The 23,379-nt window shown below is 49.4% G+C and overlaps 1 protein-coding gene across 1 annotated transcript in view; it reads left to right on the plus strand.

Moving 5' to 3' along the window:
* Nucleotides 1-23,379, plus strand: part of COL20A1 (collagen type XX alpha 1 chain) — a 238,152-nt gene that overhangs the window by 27,326 nt on the left and 187,447 nt on the right. Inside the window, exons 7-12 of the mRNA XM_081949692.1 lie at nucleotides 877-1,032; nucleotides 2,969-3,088; nucleotides 5,101-5,265; nucleotides 9,416-9,577; nucleotides 18,212-18,381; nucleotides 19,611-19,740. Coding sequence (XP_081805818.1) covers nucleotides 877-1,032; nucleotides 2,969-3,088; nucleotides 5,101-5,265; nucleotides 9,416-9,577; nucleotides 18,212-18,381; nucleotides 19,611-19,740 — 903 coding nt within the window. The remainder of the gene's footprint in view (nucleotides 1-876; nucleotides 1,033-2,968; nucleotides 3,089-5,100; nucleotides 5,266-9,415; nucleotides 9,578-18,211; nucleotides 18,382-19,610; nucleotides 19,741-23,379) is intronic.

Below are 23,379 nucleotides of genomic sequence, written 5' to 3' on the forward strand. Positions count from 1 at the left end.
AACAATTCGTTCGTGCGGTCATTAGATCCGTTTCAGGAGTGTGAAGTCCTTGAATTTCAGAGACTCTGTGCCCAGCCTTTCCTTGCTCAGCACCTCATTTGGGAAATATTCCCATGGCAGCTTTCCAAGATAGATAAGGTCTGTGGTCATAAATATTCCTTTGAAAGACTGTTTGCCAGGCCTTTGCTGAAGGTGAACGAGAGGGATTCACATTCGTTTAATGCAAGAGGTTTTGTTGGGACCAGGAATCTTGTGCTTTTTGGGGAAGCCTGGGCAAAACACTGTGTGTGTGGGAGAGTGTGGCTGAGGTGGCGGATTCACTTAACAACCCATGGTTCACTTAACCATTGCAGTGATTCTCTTAGCAACCAAGGCAAGAAAGAGACACAACATTGAATATGCCCTCATCCTCCTATTGCCTTTCTTAGCAACGGAAATTTATTGTGGTGCTAAATTGAGGATTACCTGTATTTTGGACCTGGTGTCTGAATCCTCGCTAATAATAATTTCAGAATAAGTAAATTCTCTCCTTTTAATGCTGTAGAAAATTTCAGCTACATTTTAAAACAATTAAGCTAGACATCCAAATTAATTAATCAATTCTTCTTCTTCTTCTTCTTCTTCTTCTTCTTCTTCTTCTTCTTCTTCTTCTTCTTCTTCTTCTTCTTCTTCTTCTTCTTCTTCTTCTTCTTCTTCTTCTTCTTCTTCTTCTTCTTCTCCCGTCCCCCCTCCTCTCTTCCTTTTCCCTTCTTCCTCCCCCTCCCATCTTCCTCCTCCTTCTTCCCTTTCCTCTTCCTCCTCTTTTCCTTTCCTCCTCCTCCTCCTCCTCCACCACCTCCACCACCTCCTCCTCCCTGACTCTGCTTCTTTTCATAGTTTCCCATTTCCAGTGCGATACCTCTGCTACGACTGATATTATCCTGCTGGTGGATGGATCGTGGAGTATCGGACGCAACAATTTTGGACTCATCCGTGAATTCCTGGCAGCTTTGCTGGCACCTTTCAATATTGCTGAGGATAAGATCAGAGTAGGTGAGTGGCTTTTCCCCCCCCTGCAGGATTCAAATTCAGGTGTCAAGACTGCAGCCGGTTTCTTTTAGGATCTTTGGCCTGCCACACTCTCTATTATTTTACTCTGCTGTTTCATTAGTGGGGAATTGGGAGGGGGAATAGTAAGGAGCAGAATGTGTTGTTGTCAAAATAAAAAAATCCTTCCTAGAAGCCCAAGGTCCATCCTTTGTCTCCGCACCTCTGCACCTAACAGGAAAAAGATGGGTGGAAATGCCAGCGTGGCAGAGGAAGATTGGACCATGTGATGGACTTGTGGGTGTGGGGGCAAGATCACGAACTTTCAACTGGGTGGAAAACCCAGGAAGCTTTCAGATTCGGGGTTTCCACAGATGTGCCAACATGTCTCTCTTAATAAATTGGAATTTTGAGGAAAGCTCTGCCTTGGACTCTGATTTAATTTTGGATGATATCTGGAACGCTAACATCAGGAATGATTCAGTTTTGGAAAAAAAAGAGCATGTTTTCTACCAACCCAAGGGCATGGCAACAGACGTATATCATCATGGCAGAGACTCTTTGATGTCTTAAAATAATTTCTTGCATTGTTATTATAGTCATGAATTCATTGGTAATTGCATCCCAAGATGAAGTTGAAACAATAGAAAAGGCCCAGGCTGTTGTGGCCCACCAGCGAAGCCGGCAGCAGATTCGGACAGTGAGGGGGTTGGGGAGGAACCTGGGCCAGTCCTGGAGTCTGGGGAAGGCTCTGATGAGGGCTCTGTGTCGGAGGCAGAGATGGGGCCAGAGCCGTCTGACAGTTACCAGCTGCCTTCAGAGTCAGACATCAGTGAGGCAGACGAACAGCTGGAGCCTGTTCCCAGTGTGCATGTGCGCAGAGTTGCCAGACAAAGGGAACAGCTAAGGAACAAGGGCCGACTTGGGAGGAAGGCCACAGGTGGACGGTGAATGGCCCCTCCCAGAGGGAATAAAAGAGGAGCGAAAGGGGAGTGGAGTTTGCAGGAGACAATTAATTCAGTCCTGCATTCTTGCCAAGGATTGCAGTGTCTGAAAGATATCGGCCTGGCAGCTCTCCAAGCCTGATCAAGGTCGGTAATTGTGAAATAACTTTCTTGAAAGACTGTGGGAGAGGAAATATTTTGCTGGAGAGGAATTCACTGTACATTAAATAAAAGGGGTTTATCAGGATGAGGACTTGGCTTCGTGGTGCTGGGGAAGCCTAAGTCAGAACACAGACTTAGAAGAGACAAGTTTTCAAAGAATTCAGGAACTTCTCTTGTTGCTGTTTTACATCCTCCACATGATGTCCCAGCTTTCTTTCTTTCTTTCTTTCTTTCTTTCTTTCTTTCTTTCTTTCTTTCTTTCTTTCTTTCTTTCCTTCCTTCCTTCTTTCCTTCTTTCTTTCTTTCTTTCTTTCTTTCTTTCTTTCTTTCTTTCTTTCTTCTTTCTTTCTTTCTTTTTAATTTTTTTTTTGAAATGTTTACTAAAATCTCAATTCATGAAAAGGGAAAGAGAAAGGCAGAAAGGGCACGGAAAAGGAAAAAAAAAGTTTTTCTATTGCCATTTTAATTAACAGAGAAAAACTAAATCAGAAAGAAAAGAGTGCGCGCACACACACAAAAAAGGAGAAAAGTAGAGGTTTTTTTTTTTAAAAAAAATAATTGTATTGAAATTTTTAATAAACAAAGAAAAAATAATAACATCCACTAAACCAAATAAAGGAAAAGTGCAGGGGAAAAAAAAGAAAACAGAATTCAAAAAATAATTTTATTGATTCCTTTTAACAAACATAGCAAAAATTAATATAAACGACACTGAAAAAAAAGAAAAGAAAGGCAGAAATTGCAGCGAAATGAAAAAAAAAAGAAAGAAGTAGAAAAAAAAGAGGGGGAAAACCCCAGTTTCCTTTCTGACCCTTTCTCCTTGCCGTTTCTTCCAGGTTTGTCCCAGTACAGCAGCGACCCACGGACGGAATGGGACCTGAACACGTTTTCCACCTGGGAGCAGGTGTCCGAAGCCATTCGGAATTTGCGCTACAAGGGAGGGAACACCTTCACAGGTAAATGGATTCCCTGAACTCCCTGCAGGTGGTAGGTGGGCTTTCTCCATGGTGGGCTGGGGCAGAAGGAGAGAGGGACTAGGGCAGGGATGGCGAATCTTTCCCGGACCGAGTTCCAAAGTGCTTGTGTGCACCTCAATGCGTGCGTGCGTGACCGAACCCCCCAAATGCACCCCCCCTTTGCAAGTACCCCCACATATGCCCCCGCCTTTCCACCCCCATGTCCTCCCATGTATGCACACATGCTCCCTGCACTTGCCTGCGCTCCCACACATGTGCACAAATCCCCTGCATGCGCCCTGCCCCCACACATGCACGCACGGCCCCCCATGCATCCCCGTGCATGCTCATGTGCCCCTTGCACTTGCGTCTCCCCGCACATGTGCACTCACCCCCCCCCCAAACACTTCCTGTCCAATGGTGAAATTCATTTTTTTTTACTACTGGTTCTGTGGGCGTGGCTTGGTGGGCGTGGTGTGGCTTGATGGGCATGGCAGGGGAAGGATACTACAAGATCTCCATTCCTACCCCTCTCTGGGGCCAGCCAGAGGTGGCATTTGCCGGTTCTCTGAACTACTCAAAAGTTTTTGCTACTGGTTCTCCAGAACCTGTTAGAACCTGCTGGATTTCACCCAATGGTGGGTTTCAAATATTTTTAGAACCTCTTCGGTAGGTGTGGCCTGCTTTGTAGGAGTGGCTTACCAGCCATGTGACTGGGTGGGAGTGGCTTACCAGCCATGTGACTGGGTGGGAGTGGCTTACCAGCCATGTGACTGGGTGGGAGTGGCTTACCAGCCATGTGACTGGGTGGGTGTGGCCAACTTGTAAAATGTGGTGAAACTCACTTAACAATGCTCTTGCTTAGCAACCAAAATGTTGGCTCAGAAACTCTGGCATTTGAAGTATGCAAGTCTTAAAGCTGTCAAGTTACAAGACCCTTGCACCCCTAATCCTTTAGAACCCCCCCCCCCGGGGGTGTTCAAACTTGACAACTTAAAGCTTGTGGACTTCAACTCCCAGAATTCCTCCTTCAGTCACGTTGGCCCAGGAACTCTGGCATTGAAGTGTGCAAGTCTTAAAGATGTCAAGTTACAAAACCCTTGCACCCCTAACCCTTTAGAAAAAACAACCCAGGGGTATTCAAACTTGACAGCTTTAAGACTTGTGGACTTCAACTCCCAGAATTCCTCCTCTCACTCTTCATCTTGATGATGTGTGGATGGGAGGGGGGAGGGAGCTGGAACCAGTTCTGAACAGCACTGTAGATTTGTGGAACCTCTTCTATAGAAGAGCTTAGAACTGGCAGGAACCCACCCCTGATTTCACTCCTGGTCCCGCCCCCGTGCATGCGCAGCAGAGACCTGAACAACTGGTGGCTGGTGGAGGTGCTCGGCACAGCTGAACTGGGGCGACTGCTTGTGGGGGGATTGTACGGCATTTGATGCTATGTAGCCATAACAAAATCCTTTCTAGAAAGCCAAGGTCATCCTTTGTCTTTGCACTTCTGCACCTGACCGGAACTGGATGAGTGGAAGCTGCCAGCATGGCAGTGGAAGGTTAGACCATGTGAGGGACTTGTGGGTATGGGGGGGCAAGATCTTGAACTTTCAACTGGGTGGGGAAAACTGGGAAGCTTTCAGATTCAGGTTTTCCCAGATGTGCCAACATGGCTCTCTTAATAAATTGGAACTTTGAGCAATACTTTACCTTGGACTCTGATTTACTTTTGGATGCTATTTGGAACCCTGACAATGAAAGGGCTTTGGGATTCCTATTATGCATCTGCCTGAAGAAGGTAGATCTTTGTTATGTAGAATAGACTGGCTCAGGGCTTAATGGCCCATTGACAAAGTGGTGTGTGAGTTTCTACCTCCCTTTTTAGGGGAAATATTCTGCCTTTTAAATATTTCCCAAAATATCTCATTTTCCCAGGAGAGGGATGGGTGCTAACTTCCTACATAACTTTTCTAACTATAATTTTTTCCATTCCTCATTTTTTCCCCCCATCCAAGGATTGGCGCTTACTCACGTCCTGGAACACAATCTAAAGGAAGAAGCGGGTGCGAGACCTGACGCTTCTAAACTGCTCATCCTTTTGACCGATGGCAAATCTCAGGATGATGCCAGCCCACCTGCCCAGACCTTAAAGGATATGGGAATCAAGATATTCGCTGTGGGTGAGTACCACCGCCCCAGACCCAAATCAGCACGGGGAATTCTGGGAGCTGAAGTCCGCTCCTCTTCACCTCTTCAAAACCCTCTAAAACTCTGTCTCGTGTCAATACCTGATCTGGCCACGAGATGGCGCTGCCTCTCTATGCAAGCTGAAATCTATTGCAAACTAAAAAGTTATTCTATTCCAGCTTTTTCCTGTGTCCTGCTAAGAAATAGTTTGGACTACAGGGTCCATTATCCCTGGCTAGCTTAGCTGTGATGAATGCGGACTGCACTGATGTGAACTGTAGTCGCTTGTATCAGAAAGTCACCTGGATAGGTATAAACATTGAGGGGCTTCACATACATCAAATCTACTACATTTCATTGAAGTGGATTTTTTTGTGTTAGATTTGCGCATTCTGCTGTGTTGGAAGAAATGTCCTTCTGGGTTCAGTCCCAAGTGGGGAAAAAGACACTGGAAATATGGAGGCTGCTTGGAAAGATGGTTTAACAGTGGACAGGATCACATGGCTTGAGCTCCTGAATAGTAAAGTGGGATCACACGCTTCCAGATGTTGGGTGAAGAAGAAAAAGAGAGCGAGAAGCTGAAAGTCCCTGGTTTTATGCCCTCTCTGGCCTTTGATCTTGATCTTGTATTCTGATTGGTTGGCAGACTCCCATGGGCCATGCTGGGGCAATTCTATAGGCTGTTTGAATCCAAGTTTGGTTGAGCATTGCTTCTTCCCAGGTGCCCTGTAGTGAGATGGGTAAAGGGCTAATACTATCATGCTTTAATCCCATCAGCCTGGAGCTGAAAGGGGAGATATTTGTTATGTAGAATAGACTGGCGCAGGCTTTTTCTTTTTAGTGGCCCATTGAGAAAGGAGGGGGGGGGCTATTAAGAGTGAGTCTGCTTCCTGCCTAAAACATGTTTCTCCATTTCTGATCCAGGGAAATATAACATTTAGCCTTTTCAATATTTCCCAGGATATTTCATTTTTCTAGGAGAGGGGTGGGTTTTAACTTCTTACAGCTGGACAGCTAAAATGGAGCGTGGTTGTTTATGGGTAGGGGAATCCTTCATGGCAGGTTTTTTTTTTTTTGACTCAGGCTATCCCATTTTCAAGAGGGGAAAAAGACACTGGAAACTTGGAGGCTGCTGTCCTACAAGACAGTTTGTTAGTCAGGATGCTAACCATGCTATGAGAAGGCAGGAGCTGTGCTTTGTCCCCCAAACAGTGATACCCATCTTCAAGAGGGAGATTCTGAGGGAATTCTGTAGCACAAAATATCTCCACAGAAAAGAGCTGTAAAGGAGGAAGAGAAGGAGAGGAGAAGGGGGATAGAAGGAGAAAAGATGAGGAGAAGACGAAGAGGAAAGAGAAGAGGGAGGAGGGGGGAGAAAGAGAGGGAGAAGTAGATGGACAAGGAGAAAGAGAAAAAGAGAAGGGAGGGTGAGGAGGATGGGGAGGGGAAGGAGATGGAGGAGGAGGAGGAGGAGGAGGAGGAAGAAAAATGGAAATAGGGAGGAGGAAGAGAGGACAGAAGGAAGGAGTGGAGACAAAATGAAAACAAAGGAGAAGAGGAAGGAGGAGAAGAAGAAGCTGAAGGGGAGAAGGAAAAGGAGGAGGAGAAGATGAAGAACCAGGAGGAGGAGAAGGGGAGAAGGAAAAGGAAAGGAAATGGAGACAGGGAGGAGGAGGAGATGAAAAACCAGGAGAAGGAGAAGGGGAGAAGGAAAAGGAAAAGGAAAGGAAAGGAAATGGAGATGGGGAGGAGGAGGAGAAGATGAAGAACCAGGAGGAGGAGAAGGGGAGAAGGAAAAGGAAAGGAAATGGAGACAGGGAGGAGGAGGAGATGAAAAACCAGGAGAAGGAGAAGGGGAGAAGGAAAAGGAAAAGGAAAGGAAAGGAAATGGAGATGGGGAGGAGGAGGAGAAGATGAAGAACCAGGAGGAGGAGAAGGGGAGAAGGAAAAGGAAAGGAAATGGAGACAGGGAGGAGGAGGAGATGAAAAACCAGGAGGAGGAGAAGGGGAGAAGGAAAAGGAAAAGGAAAAGGAAAGGAAATGGAGATGGGGAGGAGGAGGAGAAGATGAAGAACCAGGAGGAGGAGAAGGGGAGAAGGAAAAGGAAAGGAAATGGAGACAGGGAGGAGGAGGAGATGAAAAACCAGGAGGAGGAGAAGGGGAGAAGGAAAAGGAAAGGAAATGGAGACAGGGAGGAGGAGGAGATGAAAAACCAGGAGGAGGAGAAGGGGAGAAGGAAAAGGAAAAGGAAAAGGAAAGGAAATGGAGATGGGGAGGAGGAGGAGAAGATGAAGAACCAGGAGGAGGAGAAGGGGAGAAGGAGAAGGAAAAGGAAATGGAGACAGGGAGGAGGAGGAGATGAAAAACCAGGAGAAGGAGAAGGGGAGAAGGAAAAGGAAAAGGAAAAGGAAAGGAAATGGAGATGGGGAGGAGGAGGAGAAGATGAAGAACCAGGAGGAGGAGAAGGGGAGAAGGAGAAGGAAAAGGAAAGGAAACGGAGACGGGGGGATGAGGAGAAGGGAGAAAGGAGAAGGAAGGAAAATGGAGACGAAGAAGGGGAGAAGGAATAGAAAAGAGAAGGAATTGAACAAAGTGGAATACCGTAACAATTAAACCTACTGGACAAAAATGTTATCTTTTTGCAAAAGAAAAAAAAAATCCAGAGAGAGAAAATGGGGATCAAATGGAGAGGTAAAAGCAGGGGATGATTTGAGGGGTCCTTGGTGCTCTCTGAGCTTGCTTGTTTTGTTCCAGATGTTTCATTACACAAACTAGGTAACATCATCCATGCTAGTCGTGGTTGGATGGTTCCAAGAGATGATTGATTAGAATCCCAGATCAGCATATTCCTCCCGGTAGTCATTTGGGTTATTATCCTTGCCAAACCCTCCACAGAAAAGCGGCAACCGGCAGCCTTCAGGTAGGCCAAAAAGGTTGTAGGTTGCAACCGCCATCTTGTATTTTTGACAGCAGAAGCTGCTGCTGGTGCCGAGACTCCATGTTTATTCCCAGAGCTTTTAAATCCGTTGCCTTCTCCCTTAGCCACTGCATCCTATCAAAATGGCCCTTCTAGATGTTCGAAAGATGCTTTTCCAAAAGGCAACTGGATTTTCTTGCTTCCCCCCACCCCCAAGAAAAACTTGAAGAACTTGAAGAAGCTTCTTGGATGAGAAGTGAAATGTCTTCAGGGGAAAAAAAATCAATAAAGCCCAATATCAGGGTCCCAAGTAACACCCCCAGACTCCAAGACTTGAGTTTCCTTAAAGTTCCATTTTATTAGAGATGTCCTATTGGCACATCTGGGAAAACCCGAATCTGAAAGTTTCCAGGTTTTCCCCACCCAAAAGAAAATTCAAGTCCCTGCCCAGCACCCACATGTCCATCACATGGTCCAATCAGACCCCATCCCAACTGGAGATGCCTCCCAGTCACACCCCTCCAGGTGCGGGGCAAGATGTCCTTGACTCTCTGAGAAAGGAATGTTAATTTGACTATGTCTACTCCACTCCATATAATTCCCCCTTCCAGTTTCCCACAGCAGTAAATGTGGTCCAACGCAAAAGATGGTTTCCAGGCCTGACAGGATAATTAAATTGCTGTGTCATTGGAGTGAGATTTAACATTCATTCAAACACAGGCTTGACTCCAAGATTTGAGTTTCCTCAAAGTTCCATTTTATTAGAGATGTCCTATTGGCACATCTGGGAAAACCCGAATCTGAAAGCTTCCAGGCTTTACCCACCCAAAGGAAAGTTCAAGTCCCTGCCCAGCACCCCCACATGTCCGTCACATGGTCCAATCAGACCCCATCCCAACTGGAGATGCCTCCCAGTCACACCATCACAGCTGCAGGGCAAGACATCCTTGACTCTCTGAGAAAGGAATGTTATTTTGAGTACATATCACCCATACTCCATAAAATCCCCCCTCCCGTTTTCCCACAGCAGAAATTGTGGCAGGCCTGAAGGCCCATTGTAAAAGACGGCTCCCAGGTCTGACACCTAGTTGCCTTTTGGAAAAGCACCTTTCAGACAACCACGGTGATTGCGCGTCTCTGTAGACGTCCTACGAGATGGTTTTCTGCAGGCTCCCCATTTTCTCTCCATGTTCCCTCAAGATCCTCACGTTTCCTTTTGGTTTCAGGGGTGAAAAATGCCGATGAAACGGAGCTGCGCCAAGTGGCCTCGGAACCCCTCGAGATGACCGTCTACAATGTGGTGGATTTTCCTCTGCTCCGTTCTCTGATTGGCCGCCTCACATGGCTTTTATGCGCTTGGATCAAGGAGAAGGACCAGAAGGATATAGGTGATACCGTTCAGGGGGAATATTTGTAGCTCGGGGTGTGAACCGCGGGGACCTCGGTGCTCTCTGAACTTGGTGGTTTTCTTGCAGGCAGGGGTGGGCTTCAAAAAGGTTAGTAATGGGCTCTCTGCCTGGTTGCTGGGTGGGTGTGGCCATGGTGGGTATGGCCATGGTGGGTGTGGCCTACTTGGCTTCCTGCACCATGGCAGCCTGGGGAGCAGGAGTTTTCATCCTCTCTGGGCTCCGGAGACTTTCATTGAGCCTCCGGGAGGGCGAAAATGGAAACGAAAATGGGCCCGTTTTCGGCCTTCTGGAACTTCCGGGAAGTTCACAACTTCTGGAGGCAACTTCTGTTCCACTGATTAATTGTTCTAACTGTCAGGAAATTTATCCTCAGTTCTAAGTTGCTTCTCTCCTTGATTAGTTTCCACCCATTGCTTCTTGTTCTACCCTCAGGTGCCTTGGAGAACAGTTTGACTCCCTCTTCTTTGTGGCAACCCCTGAGATATTGGAAGACTGCTATCATGTCTCCCCTAGTCCTTCTTTTCATTAAGCTAGACATACCCAGTTCCTGCAACCGTTCTTCATATGTTTTAGTCTCCAGTCCCCTAATCCTCTTTGTTGCTCTTCTCTGCACTCTTTCTAGAGTCTCCACATCTTTTCTACATCGTGGCGACCAAAGCTGGATGCCGTATTCCAAGTGTGGCCTTACCAAGGTCTTATAAAGTGGTATTAACACTTCATGTGATCTTGATTCTATCCCTCTAGTAGTTCCTTAGCTAGAGGATCGCCTGAACCCCTGCAAACCTTCAGCAGCCCACCCCTGCTTGCAGGCATTTCATTACCCAACTAGGTAACATCATCAGTGCTAGTTGAGTAGATGATGTTACCTAATTTGGGTAATGAAACGCCTACAAGAAAACCACCAAGCTCAGAGAGCACCAAGGACCTCTCCAACTATAGGTGAGGCTGACCCCATTTCTTTAACATCACCGCCTGCCTGAATTTGGAGTTTGTCACCGCTGACATACTCAACTGACCCCAGAGGCACTAGGAGGGAGGTCAAAAAAGTCAAGATGGTGGATGGGGCTATGCCAGCGCTAACTTAACTCGGTTTGCGCCTTGGCTCTGATCCTGTTTCCCCCTTTCCCCAAGGAGTGTCATCAGTTACATTCCCCAACGAAGCAAATTCACGGGTCGTAGAAGTCACTCCCTCTGGCTGTTGCGGGTCTCCTTGGAGATGGCCTTGACTTTGACTGGCTAGGATATGTTTTGTTTTGACTGAGGTGCGAATTCCTCATTCCCCTGCCTATGGCAACTTGGGAGCAGATCAGGAAAGCTTTGCGAGTTGACAGTCGGCCTCTTATGCAGTAATATAATCCACATATTTTTAATATTTAGATAACTTTAGGAATAAATGTGATTTTTCATAGCGGGATCATTTTATTTCAATAATAAGATTCATTCCTCTCAGAAAACTTCATTTCCTGCACCAAAATGGGAATCGTTTTGCATTTTGCAGCCTACGAACCATTCTTGTCGCAGGAGATGTGAATCAAATTCTACCGCGAAGAGAGAAAATAAAAAAACCCTCATCGTTTACATTAAGCTGCTTTTTATTGGGGAAAACGATGCCATCCTTAACCAATATTTTAGCCTCACTTCAAGCTGTGAATAGGTATTTATTCACAGCCCTAACAATAAACAGATCCAGTCACCTTGTTTTACTGCTTCCATTTTTTAATGTATGTTAGATTTTTTCTACTGTTTTAATCTCTGACTAAGACCTTAGTTTTGAGCAGCCCAATTTGTCAGCTCATCTAATCGGCTTTTACCGTAGGCATATCCAGAATGTTTTCAACCACTTCGAATTAAAAACGCCTTGCACTAAGTGTCAAATCTTTTTTAATGAGTTCACTTCAACCATTTGGGTGCTCTATCAAGCTTGAAATAGTTTAAACGTTCCCAAAAATGGCCCAAGGAATCTACTGTACATGGAAAAAGACAGTTTGGAACACAAGGGGGAAAAAAAACAATTTCAGACTTGAAAGAATATATTTCTTACTCAAGGCAAAGTAATTTTTTTTTTGGACTGAGCTTTGACATAACAGAATAACAAGAGTTGGGTGGGGCCTTGAAGGTCTTCTAGTCCAAACCCCTGCTCAAGCAGGAGATCCTAGACAATTTTAGACACCATCTCTTCTTGAAAGCCTCCAGTGAATGGGGCACCCACAACTTCTGGAGGCAAATTGTTTCACAGTTTGTACTAACTGTTCAAGAATTTTCTTCTTATTTCTACGTTGGTCCTCCTTGATTACTATAGTTTCCATCCATTATGTCAGCGTTCCAAAAATCATGCAGAATTAAATCAGAGTCCAAGGCAGAGCTATCCTTAAAGTTCCAATTTAATAAGGCAGACATGTTGGCAACAAACTGTGGAAAACTTCCTGGGATTCCACCCAGTTTAAAGTTCATGATCTTATATCCCCACACCCATAAATCCATCACATGGTCCAATCTTCTTCGGCCCCGCTGGCATCTCCACCCGTCTGGTTCCGGTCAGGTGCAGAGGTGCGGAGACAAAAGATGACCTTGGCTTCCATAAAAGAACGACAACAACACATTCCACAATTCTACTCCTTTCTATGCCCCCTCCCAATTACTATACTAACGAAACAGCACAATGAAATAATAGAAAGTGTGGCAGGCCAAAAATCCTAAAAAAGGAATATAACTGCAGGCCTGACACATTACTTCTTGTCCTGCCTTCAAGTGCTTTGGAGAGCAGGTTGACCCCCTGTCCTTTGTGGCAGCCTCTTAGATATTGGAAGACTGCTATCATGTCACCCCTGGTCCTCCTCTTCAGTAGACTAGACATATCCAGTTTCTGCAACCATAGAGTACAACTTTCTGACCTAGGTTTCCCCAAAAAGCACAAAGCAGATTCCTGGTCCCAACTAAACCCCTTTTATTAAACAAATGTGAATCCCTCTCATTCACATTCATCAAAGGCCTGGCAAACAGTCTTTCAAAGGTATATTTATGACCATAGACCTTATCTAGCTTGGAAAGCTGCCATGTGAATATTTTCCAAATGAGGTGCTGTGCAAGGAAAGGCTGGGCACAGGGTCTCTGAGATTCACGGACAGATCTTCACACTCCTGAAACGGATCTAACGACCGCACGAATGAATTGTTTCCTGTAAAAGCCCACTCCCCTTTCGCTCCTCTTTTATTTCCTATGGGAGGGGTCAACCACCTTCCACCTGTGGCTTTACTCCCGAGTTGACCCTGATTTTGTAGCTGTTCTTTTCCTCTGGATACTCTGTATTGTGTCCATGCAGATGACGTCAGGGAATTCCCCCTGACAGCCGGCATCTGCACTAGCAACAGCCAGGTCGCGTCTGATTGGCTAAGACGCGACCTGGCTGAGAGCGGGGAAACTCTGGCTTGGGGATTGGCTGGTTCGTCTGACAGCTTCGTATAAATAGCTGTCAGACGAACCCTGCTTGCTTCTCTCCTGTATATTTGTTGAGTCTGTTCGTGTTCAATAAAATCTGGTTAATTCTCCTCACGACTCCGATCGCCTTTTGTGCCAACTTAACACTGGCGACGAGGATGGGATCCAGCCGTCGCTAACCCACCGAACGCTCCACCTCGGCACAACTGTATTGGCGACCTTTTCCGTTCCTGCCTAGCTCGAACCTGAGGAGACCATGTCGGCGATGCCAACTTTCGTCCCCTTCGGCTGCGACGGCGAGACATGGGAAGCGTTCCTGGAGCGTTTCGAGTGCTACCTGATAGCCAACGGCCGTCGCGATGTGCCGGACGATGAGAAGTGCAGCTTCTTCCTGAGCTGCTGCGGCACGCCAATGTTTAGCGCTGCTCGCTCACTAGCCGCGCCTCAGCCAGTCCACTCACTGGACTGGGCCACCTTAACGGAGCGTCTTCAGCGCCACTACGCCCCTACACCATCCTGGGTGGCGAGGCACTACGCTTTCAGACGCTGTGTACAGAAGCCGGAGGAGTCGGTGAGCCAGTTCCTCCAGTCGCTTCGCACAGCGGCGATGAGGTGCGAGTTTGCCGACCTCGACCGCAACCTCACAGAACAGTTCGTCAGCGGCGTAAAAGACTTGCGCCTTCGCCGGCGGCTCCTGTCAAAAGCGGACATCACATTGACTGGGGCCATTGAGCAGGCAAGGGCGGCTGAACTCTCCGACGAGTCAATGGCGGAGATGTTCAACCTGCCGCCTCCGCCAGGCCGTACTTGCCTGGTGGACGAGCTGGTTCCCCTGCCTATTGACTACCCTGAGGAAGGAGCGGTGGCTCGCATTGGCCAGTCCTCCAGAAGGCGCGGCCCTCAGAGAGCTCGGGAAGCTGTGACCCCTTGCCTGGGCTGTGGAGGCAACCACGACCGCTCTGGTTGCCCCTTTAAGGCCGAGGTATGCCGCCGCTGCCTTAAGAAAGGACATTTGGCCCAGGTTTGCCGAGCACAGTTTCCCTTGCCGCAGCGCCCAGATGACGTCCCGACCACAGCCGCCGTCAAGCAGTGACCTGGAAGCCGTTCTGGACGTCAGCAGCAGCAGCAGCAGCAGCAGCCTTCGCGCGGAGGCTGCTAGGCCGTGGACGCTGATCTTCACGCCAACCCCGCAGAGTTGGCCTTCCACACGGGTGCAGGTGCGGAGCGCATCAAGGCGTCGCTCCTCATTGAAGGCTCCCCCTGCACCATGGAGGTGGACTCGGGGTCTTCCCGATCCCTCTTGTCGTGGGCAGAGTTCTCCCGCCTCTGCCCAGGCATCTCAAAGACCCAGCTCTCCTCCCCAGACGCAACCCTACGGGACTACCAGGGGACTCTAATTCCTACCCTGGGTTGTCACCTGGTGCGGGTGGAGTATGGGGACTTTTCAGGGTGCCTTCCCCTTCTAGTAGTGGAAAAGCCTTTGCCAGCCCTCCTGGGCCTTGACTGGTTCCCGGCACTTGGCCTATCAGTGCACGGGGTAGGGCAAGTGGTGGCCACGCCTCCTGACGTGGCCGACGTGCTTGCCAGGTTCTCCGATGTGTTTGATGGGCAGCTGGGGGCGTATAAGGGAACGCCCATTTCCTTGAACCTAGACCCCCAGGTTGCCCCCATTAGGCTGAAGGCCCGTAGGGTGCCTTTCGCCTTGAGGGCAAAGGTTGATGCTGAGCTGGACAAGCTCGTCTCGCAGGGAGTCTTGGAGCCGGTGGATTACTCCAAGTGGGAGACCCCTTTGGTCATCCCAGTTAAGGCGGATGGCTCCATTCGCCTCTGCGCCGACTTTAAATCCACCATCAACCTTGCCCTCCAGGCGAACCCCTAGCCAGTTCCGGTAGTGCAGCACTTGCTCCACTCTTTGGGGCAGGGCTGCATCTTTGCGAAGCTGGACATGGCGCAGGCCTACCAGCAGCTCCGGGTGGATGACGAGGCGGCGGCCGCGCAGACCATCGTCACCCACCGTGGAGCTTTCCGTTGCCGCCGCTTGCAATTCGGCGTTTCCGTAGCCCCGGGGATCTTCCAGAGCCTTATGGAGCGGCTGCTCCATGGGCTCCCTGGTGTGGTTCCGTACTTCGATGACGTCCTGATCGCCGCCAGCAGCCGATCGGGCCTCATCGAAGTACTAGTGAAGGTCCTCGAGCGTTTCAGGGGCGCGGGATTAAAATTAAAATGCAGCAAATGCTCATTTGCTGTGCCCCGGGTTGATTTCCTGGGCTTCACAATTGACGCCCAGGGAATTCACCCCACCCCTTCCAAGGTAGCAGCCATCAGGAACGCCCCCACGCCTGCCTCCAAGACGGAGCTGCAGGCGTTCCTTGGCTTGCTTAACTTTTACGCGCCATTTTTGCCGCATAAGGCGTCACTAGCCGAGCCGCTGCATCGGTTGCTCGACCGATCGGCAGCCTGGCGCTGGGGCAGCCGCGAAGCGCATGCGTTCGCGGCTGTCAAAGACTTGCTGACGTCAGAGGCAGTCCTCGTCCAATATTCGGACAAGCTGCCTTTGACTCTAGCTTGTGACGCCTCCCCCGTGGTTTTGGGGGCAGTCCTGAGCCATGTGCTGCCCAATGGCTCAGAGGCCACCATAGCCTTTTATTCCCGGACACTGACTTCTGCAGAACGCAACTACAGCCAGATTGACAAGGAGGCTCTGGCTGCAGTGTCAGGGATTAAGAGGTTCCATGATTACCTCTATGGTCGGCACTTTACTTTGTTCACCGACCATAAGCCACTCCTTGGGCTTTTGGCAGGTAACAAGCCGACCCCTCCCATCCTATCACCACGCATGACTAGGTGGACAGAGTTCCTAGCTGCATACAGCTACACTCTGCTCTACCGGCCGGGCAAGCACATAGGGCACGCTGATGCCCGCAGCCGCTGCCCCCTGCCCGTTGCAGACCCCCCAACAGTGCTGTGCCTGTCGGTTTTGGCCATAGCGGATTTGGCTCTGCCCCTCTCTTCCGGAGAGGTGGCCTCAAAATCTAGGGCTGACCCTGACCTGTCCCAGGTCATGCTTTGGGTCCAAAGGGGCTGGCCTGAGGGTCCGGTGCCAGAGCACCTTCGTCCCTTCAAGGCCAGGCAGCTGGAGCTGTCACTTCACAGTGGGTGCCTCCTGTGGGGTGACAAGGTGGTCATTCCACCCAGCCTGCACCATCAGGTGCTATCTCGCCTTCATGAGGGCCACCCGGGCATAGTGCGCATGAAAGGCCTGGCGCGCAGCTATGTCTGGTGGCCTCGCATTGATGACGAGATAGCCGCCTGGGTGGCCGGCTGCTCCCCCTGCCAACATTCCCGACCGGCGCCACCAGCAGCCGCTCCGAGGGAATGGGAATTGCCCCGTGGGCCTTGGTCCCGCCTCCACGTGGATTTCGCGGGCCCCTTCAGAGGCCAGGTCTTCATGGTGGTGGTGGATGCATATTCGCGCTGGGTGGAGCTCATCCTTATGAGGTCCACCACAGCCGAGGCCACGATCAGGGAACTGACTAGGCTTTTCGCCACCCATGGCTTGCCGGATGTCATTGTCTCTGATAACGGGCCGCAATTTGCATCCACCGCGTTCCAGCTGTTCCTGGCCTCTCAGGGTATCCGCCATGCCCCAGTCGCCCCATACCATCCAGCTAGTAATGGCCGGGCGGAACGGGCGGTCCGCTCGGCCAAGGAGGCGTTAAGCAGGATGGATGGGGCAGACTGGCCATCAAGGGTGGCTGCTTACCTTTTGGTACAGCATGCCACTCCTTGCCCCCTGACCGGGAAGTCTCCAGCCGAGCTGCTGATGGGCCGGCGCCTGCGGACCACCTTGGATAGGTTGCACCCGCTCTATTCAAGTGAACAGCCTGGCAACCTGGGGCCCCCTCCCCGTTCCTTCATTCTGGGCGATTCCGTGTGGGCTCAGGCATTCTCAGGGGCGGTTAGGTGGGTGCCTGCCACCATCACCGCCATAACCGGCCCCTGTTCTTACAGGGTCCAACTACATGATGGGACCGAATGGCGGCGGCACCTGGATCAATTGAGGCGCCGCCTGCCCTGCAACAGCGACAACAACCCTGCCAGGTCGGCCATCGACATCGCTGCGCCTGAGCCCTCCAACGCATCGATTCCTGGTGCCCTTCCACCAGTCACTGTTCACCCGGTCCAGCTGCCCAAGGCCTTTCCGTCCTTGGACGCCGCCTCCCGGCCGTCCATAGTTGGGGGTGTGCCGCCCGTTAGGCGACTGCCTCCCGGTTTCCCGTTGGCCTTCCCCGAGTCAGGCCATGCCTACCCTGATGTTCCCTGCTCAAGCCCGCCTTCGACCGCGCCCCCTCGGCCCTGCCTACCTGATCCTTGTCGTTCTCCGTCCGAGGTGGGCCTCCAAGATGGCGCCCGGAGCTCCACTCCCTTGCGGGAGGAGCTTCGACGAGCACCACCTTCCCCTCCGGCGCCTCCTGTCGAACTGAGGCGTTCTGGGCGGATCCGGCGCCGCCCAGACTATTTACGTGAGTACGTATGTGCGTCGTCTGCACATGCGCACTCACTGGGGGGGAAGGAGTATTGTGTCCATGCAGATGACGTCAGGGAATTCCCCCTGACAGCCGGCATCTGCACTAGCAACAGCCAGGTCACGTCTGATTGGCTAAGACGCGACCTGGCTGAGAGCGGGGAAACTCTGGCTTGGGGATTGGCTGGTTCGTCTGACAGCTTCGTATAAATAGCTGTCAGACGAACCCTGCTTGCTTCTCTCCTGTATATTTGTTGAGTCTGTTCGTGTTCAATAAAATCTGGTTAATTCTCCTCACGACTCCGATCGCCTTTTGTGCCAACTTAACACTCTGCCCATGTGCACACTGGGAACAGGCTCCAGCTGTTCCTCTGCCTCACTGCTCTCTCGCTCCGAAGGCACCTGATCACTGCCAGATGGCCTCGGCCCCATCTCTGCCTGTGACACAAAGCCCTCATCTGAGCCTTCCCCAGCCCCCAGGACTGGCCCATGTTCCTCCCCAACCTCCTCACTGTCCGACTCACACCAACAACAACCATAGAGTGCAGGTGAATTGGGGAAACAGATAAGTTGACCAAAACAAACACATAAGTGAATAAATCCAGTGTTCCCCGACCCTAAATAAAATGGTACCCATTGCTTGGATGTTGCAGGGGATCCGAAAACCATGCCAGCGATATCCGGAGTCCACTTGAGTCCAACCAATCTCCTACTAAAAGAAGTTACTTCCAGAAGTATGCACCTCATCTGGAACTCACCACTCATAACGCCCCAGAGATACAGAGTGGTCTATTACCCGTCTCGAGGGGGAATCCCCAAAGAGGTAGGTCATCTTATGGTTGACATCTTAACTAGACCCATCCAAATGGACACTGAATAATCGATCGTGTGTGACCGACATCCGTTTCCTCCAGAATTCTCTCTCTCCCCCCAACCTTCTTTTAAGACTCCTGTAATTTTCATCCCCCCTTGTTACTGGTAATCCTCATCTTAGCGACTCCTTTGATGCCAGTGGTGGGATTCAAATTTTTTTTTACTACCGGTTCTGTGGGTGTGGCTTAGTGGGTGTGACATGGCTTGGTGGGCGTGGCAGTGGAAGGATACTGCAAAATCCCCCTTTCCCCCCAATCAGCTGGGACTTGGGAGGCAGAGAATAGATGGGGGCAGGGCCAGCCAGAGGTGGTGTTTACCGGTTCTCCGAACTACTCAAAATTTCCACTACTGGTTCTTGAGAACTGGTCAGAACCTAGTCAACCTTTTTATACCTACCGCCCACTTTTGTATCTCTGTTAGTAGTAAAATTTTCTAACCGCCCACCGGTTCCACAATAATGGTGATTTATAAAGTAGGGAAGTAACTTTACTTTATCAAATTTACAAAGCAGAGTTTCAGCAAACCCCCACCGCCCACCATGAAAGCTGGAACGCCCACTAGTGGGCGGTAGGGACCAGGTTGACTACCACTGCTCTAATGAGTCACAAATAGTTGTGAAGAGTCCTGCAGCAGGCTGCCAAAGTCCTTCGGGATCAGGTTGATAAGCACCCACCTTTATGTTCTTTGAAAACGCTGCCAAAGACTTAATTGGCAATTAGCTTGGCAAGACCACACGGAACAAAGAGTCAAAATGGAGCTTCAGAATGTAAACCGACCAGTATGAACAAAGTTGCTTCCTGCAAAGGCTCACGTGCTTTTGCTTCTCCTTTATGTCCTATGGGAGGGGCCAGTCACCTCCAAGCCTTACCCCCGAGTCGTCCCTTTTGTTTTAACTGTTCTTGCCTTCTGGCAGCTTTGCGCATGCACGCACTGGGACCGGGGAGCCTGTTCCTCTGCCTCATTGCTGTCTGACTCTGGGGGGCCTCTGGAGGCAGCACATAACTCCCAGATGGCTCTGCCCCCCTCTCTGCCTCCGACACAGAGCCCTCATCCGAGCCTTCCCCAGACTCCAGGACTGGCCCATGCTCCTCCCCAACTTCCTCATTGTCCAACTCTGCTGCCAGCTCTGCAGGCCGCTGGTGGATCACAACAGGTTGTAATCTTCTTGTACATTTTCAGGTTGTTCTGGATGGAGCCACCTCGAGTGTGGAGCTCCTTAATTTGACACCGCAGACGGAATACCTGGTTTCAGTCTTCCCCGTTTATGAGAATGCTGTGGGAGATGGTCTCAGAGGCATCAGTTCAACCCGTAAGTCGTGGGGATCCCAGTGCCTTTGCCTTATCGAGTAAAAGCAAAAATGAAGCAGCTGCATCTAGGGTGCATCAACAGAGGGATGGTATCAGGATCATTAAGAGCCCTGGGGCCACAGTGGTTGGAATGCAGCATTGCAGGCTAATTTCTGCCAGCAGTTCCATTCTGACCCGCTCAAGGTTGACTCCGCATTCCAACCTTCCGAGGCGCGCACCCGAACCCTCAAAATGCAATGTGCGTCCTGCCCCTACACATGTGCTCTACCCCTGTTCATGCGCGCTCCCCCGGCATGCACCCTGCCCCTCCATGGATGCGCATGCCCCCTGCATGTGCCCCACCCCCTGTGCATGCACACACGCCCCCTGCATGTGCCCTGTTCATGCACGCGTGCCCTCCTCATGCCCCCCGCCCTCTGTGCATGCACATGGCCCCTCCCACAAGCCCCACCCCCTGCACATGCATGGCAGGGAACTGACGACCAGCTGATGTGGCAGAGCTGAACTTGGCCGATGGCTCGCGTGCCCACAGAGAGGGCACTGTATGCCACCTGTGGCATTATGTGCTATAGATTCACCATCACGGGTATAGAGTCTCCTGTTTGGGCCAGGGGTTGGACTAGAAGACCTCCAAGATCCTTTCCAACTCTGTTATTCTGAAGATACTACTTCTGTGTCTATGGAGAGTCTTAGTCATTCAGGTCATGGTTGTCCCAAAGATGCTTTTTCAAGAAGCAACTGGATTTTATCCGGAAGTCTGTTTGTACCATGCTGGCTAGGGAATTCTGGGAATTGAAGTCCACACATCTTAAAGTTGCCATGTTTGAAAAACACTTCTCCGGGGTATATACGATAATACAATAGCAGAGTTGGAAGGGACCTTGGAGGTCTTCTAGTCCAACCCCCTGCCTAGGCAGGAAACCCTATACCGTTTCAGACAAATGGCTATCCAACATCTTCTTAAAGACTTCCAGTGTTGGGGCATTCACAACTTCTGGAGGCAAATTCTGTTCCACTGATTCATTGTTCTAACTGTCAGGAAATTTCTCCTCAGTTCTAAGTTGCTTCTCTCCTTGATTAGTTTCCACCCATTGCTTCTTGTTCTACCCTCAGGTGCCTTGGAGAATAGTTTGACTCCCTCTTCTTTGTGGCAACCCCTGAGATATTGGAACACTGCTATCATGTCTCCCCTAGTCCTTCTTTCTCTTAAGCTAAACATGCCCAGTTCCTGCAACCGTTCTTCATATGTTTTAGCCTCCAGTCCCCTAATCCTCTTTGTTGCTCTTCTCTGCACTCTTTCTACAATCTCCACATCTTTTTTATATCGTGGTGACCAAAACTGAATTCAGTAGTCTAAGTGTGGCCTTACCAAGGCCTTATAAAGTGGTATTAACACTTCATGTGATCTTGATTGTATCCCTCTGTTGATGCAGCCTAGAACTGTGTTGGCTTTTTTGGCAGCTGCTGCACACGGCTGGCTTATATTTAAATGGTTGGTCCGCTAGGACTCCAAGATCCCTCTCACAGTTACTATATATGTATTCCTGTGACTCTGGTGCCTTCACAACTTTAGCAAATATTCCTCGTTAGAGAATACAGGTAGTCCTCAATTTACAACAGTTCATTTAGTGAGCATTCAAAGTTGCGACGACTGTGAAAAAATTGACTCATGACCATTTTCCAGACTTACGATCGTTGCAGCAGCCCCCCTGATCATGTGATCAAAATTCAGACGCTTGGCAACTGACTCATATTTATGACGGTTGCAGTGTCCTGGGATATATGATCCCCATTTGCGACCTTCCGACAAGCAAAGTCATCGGGGAAGCCAGATTCACTTAACAACCGTGTTACTAATTTAACGACTGCAGGGATTCACTTGGCGACTATGTCAAGCAAGGTGGTAACATGGGGCAAAATCCCCCTAACCAATGTTTCACTTAGCAACAGAAATATTGGGCTAAATTGTGGTCGTAAATCAAGGACTACCAGTAATTTATTGTGTTGTAAGGCTGCAGCTCTCTTCCTTTTGATTTTCTCAGGAAGAAACGAATAGTTTTATGTAACTTATGGTCTCGCAGACATGAGCTTAGATATACCTAAAACCATTTTTATTATTACTGTTATCGTTGCAAAGGACAGACAGTCATTGATGGCGTAACTACGCTGACTTTGTTAAGCTGATTTTGATTGATTTTGAAAAACGTACTTCGATTCGGGGGATTTATTGTATTGTTGATCGGCTAAAGGGCACAATAAAAATTCATTAATTCAAGAACCGAGGATTGATTTCTGGTATGAGCATCTTCAGCTCTGTGAGAGTACAGGGCCAGCATTTGCTTACTGCATCGATTTAAAAAAATAGTCTTCCTTTTGAGATCTCTGCGCATGGTTGGTGAACAGTCTGCTGACTCGGCTGACCGTTGTTTCCAAATATTTCTTGCCCTGCCAAAGAGAATTCTATTTTCCTTATTGACTCTTGGGGTGATTTAGAATTTGATACTTCAGCTTCGTATTTTATAGGCAGTCTCAACTTACAACCAGAAATGTCTGTGGCCAAACAGGGCTGTTGTTAAGTGAATCACACCAATATCTCAGTCTCCCAATATCTCAGGGGCTGCCACAAAGAAGAGGGAGTCAAACTAATCTCCAAAGCACCTGAGGACGAGAAGCAATGGGTGGAAACTAATCAAGGAGAGAAGCAACTTAGAACTGAGGAGAAACTTCCTGACAGTGAGAACAATTAATCAGTGGAACAACTTGCCACCAGAGGTTGTGAATGCTCCAACACTGGAAGTTGGTCACACCCAGGGGTGGGTTCCGGCAGTCACTACTGCTGGTTTGCTTGTGCCGCGCCCATGCTTGATGCGTGCTGCGCGCACATGCACAGTGCAATAAAATTTGTTTTGCGCATGCGCCGAAAAAGGCCGTCAAATCACTACTGGTTCAGCTGAACCGGTCCAAACCGGTAGGAACCCACCATTGGTCACGCCCACTGGCCACACCCACTTGGCACCCCGAGGTCAAACCCAACCCTGATGCAGCCCTCAATGAAATCGAGTTTGACACCCCTGTCCTAGGAGAAAGGGAGGTGGGAGAAACATTTAGAGATGGGACCCTCCCTAGTTTTATGAAGAGTAAAACAAGAAGAAGGGAGAAATTATTTTGGTCCTGCAAGAATCTGTTAATGTAACCTTACAATAAGGGTGGATCTCATATTCTTGGTTATGCTTCTCATCTGGGACACCTTGCACGGCTAATGGTGACCTCAAAAATAATACACCATATTTTTTGGAGTATAAGATGCACCAAGATTTTGAAGAGGCAAATAAAAAAAAAACAGTTTTTGCACTCTGCAGACCTCTCCAAAACGGCACATTTTTCATAAAAACGGGCCTGGTTTTTTTAAAAAATCAAAAAAGGGGCATGCATAGCCTTTAGGAGACTTGTAGAGTGTTCCTGGGGGCTGTGGGGGCAAAAATGAGCAAAAAAACCCAACCTGTTTTTCGCTCATTTCTGCCCTTCCCAGCCCCCAGGTGCACTCTGGAAGACCCCTAAAGGCTATGCACCACCATTTTTGCAAAGGGGGCGGGGTTTTGGGAGGCCAAAAATGCTGTATTCAGTGTATAAGATGCACCCA

This window comes from Natrix helvetica (assembly GCF_964273705.1).
Source record: "Natrix helvetica genome assembly, chromosome: 3".
NCBI lineage: Eukaryota > Metazoa > Chordata > Lepidosauria > Squamata > Natricidae > Natrix > Natrix helvetica.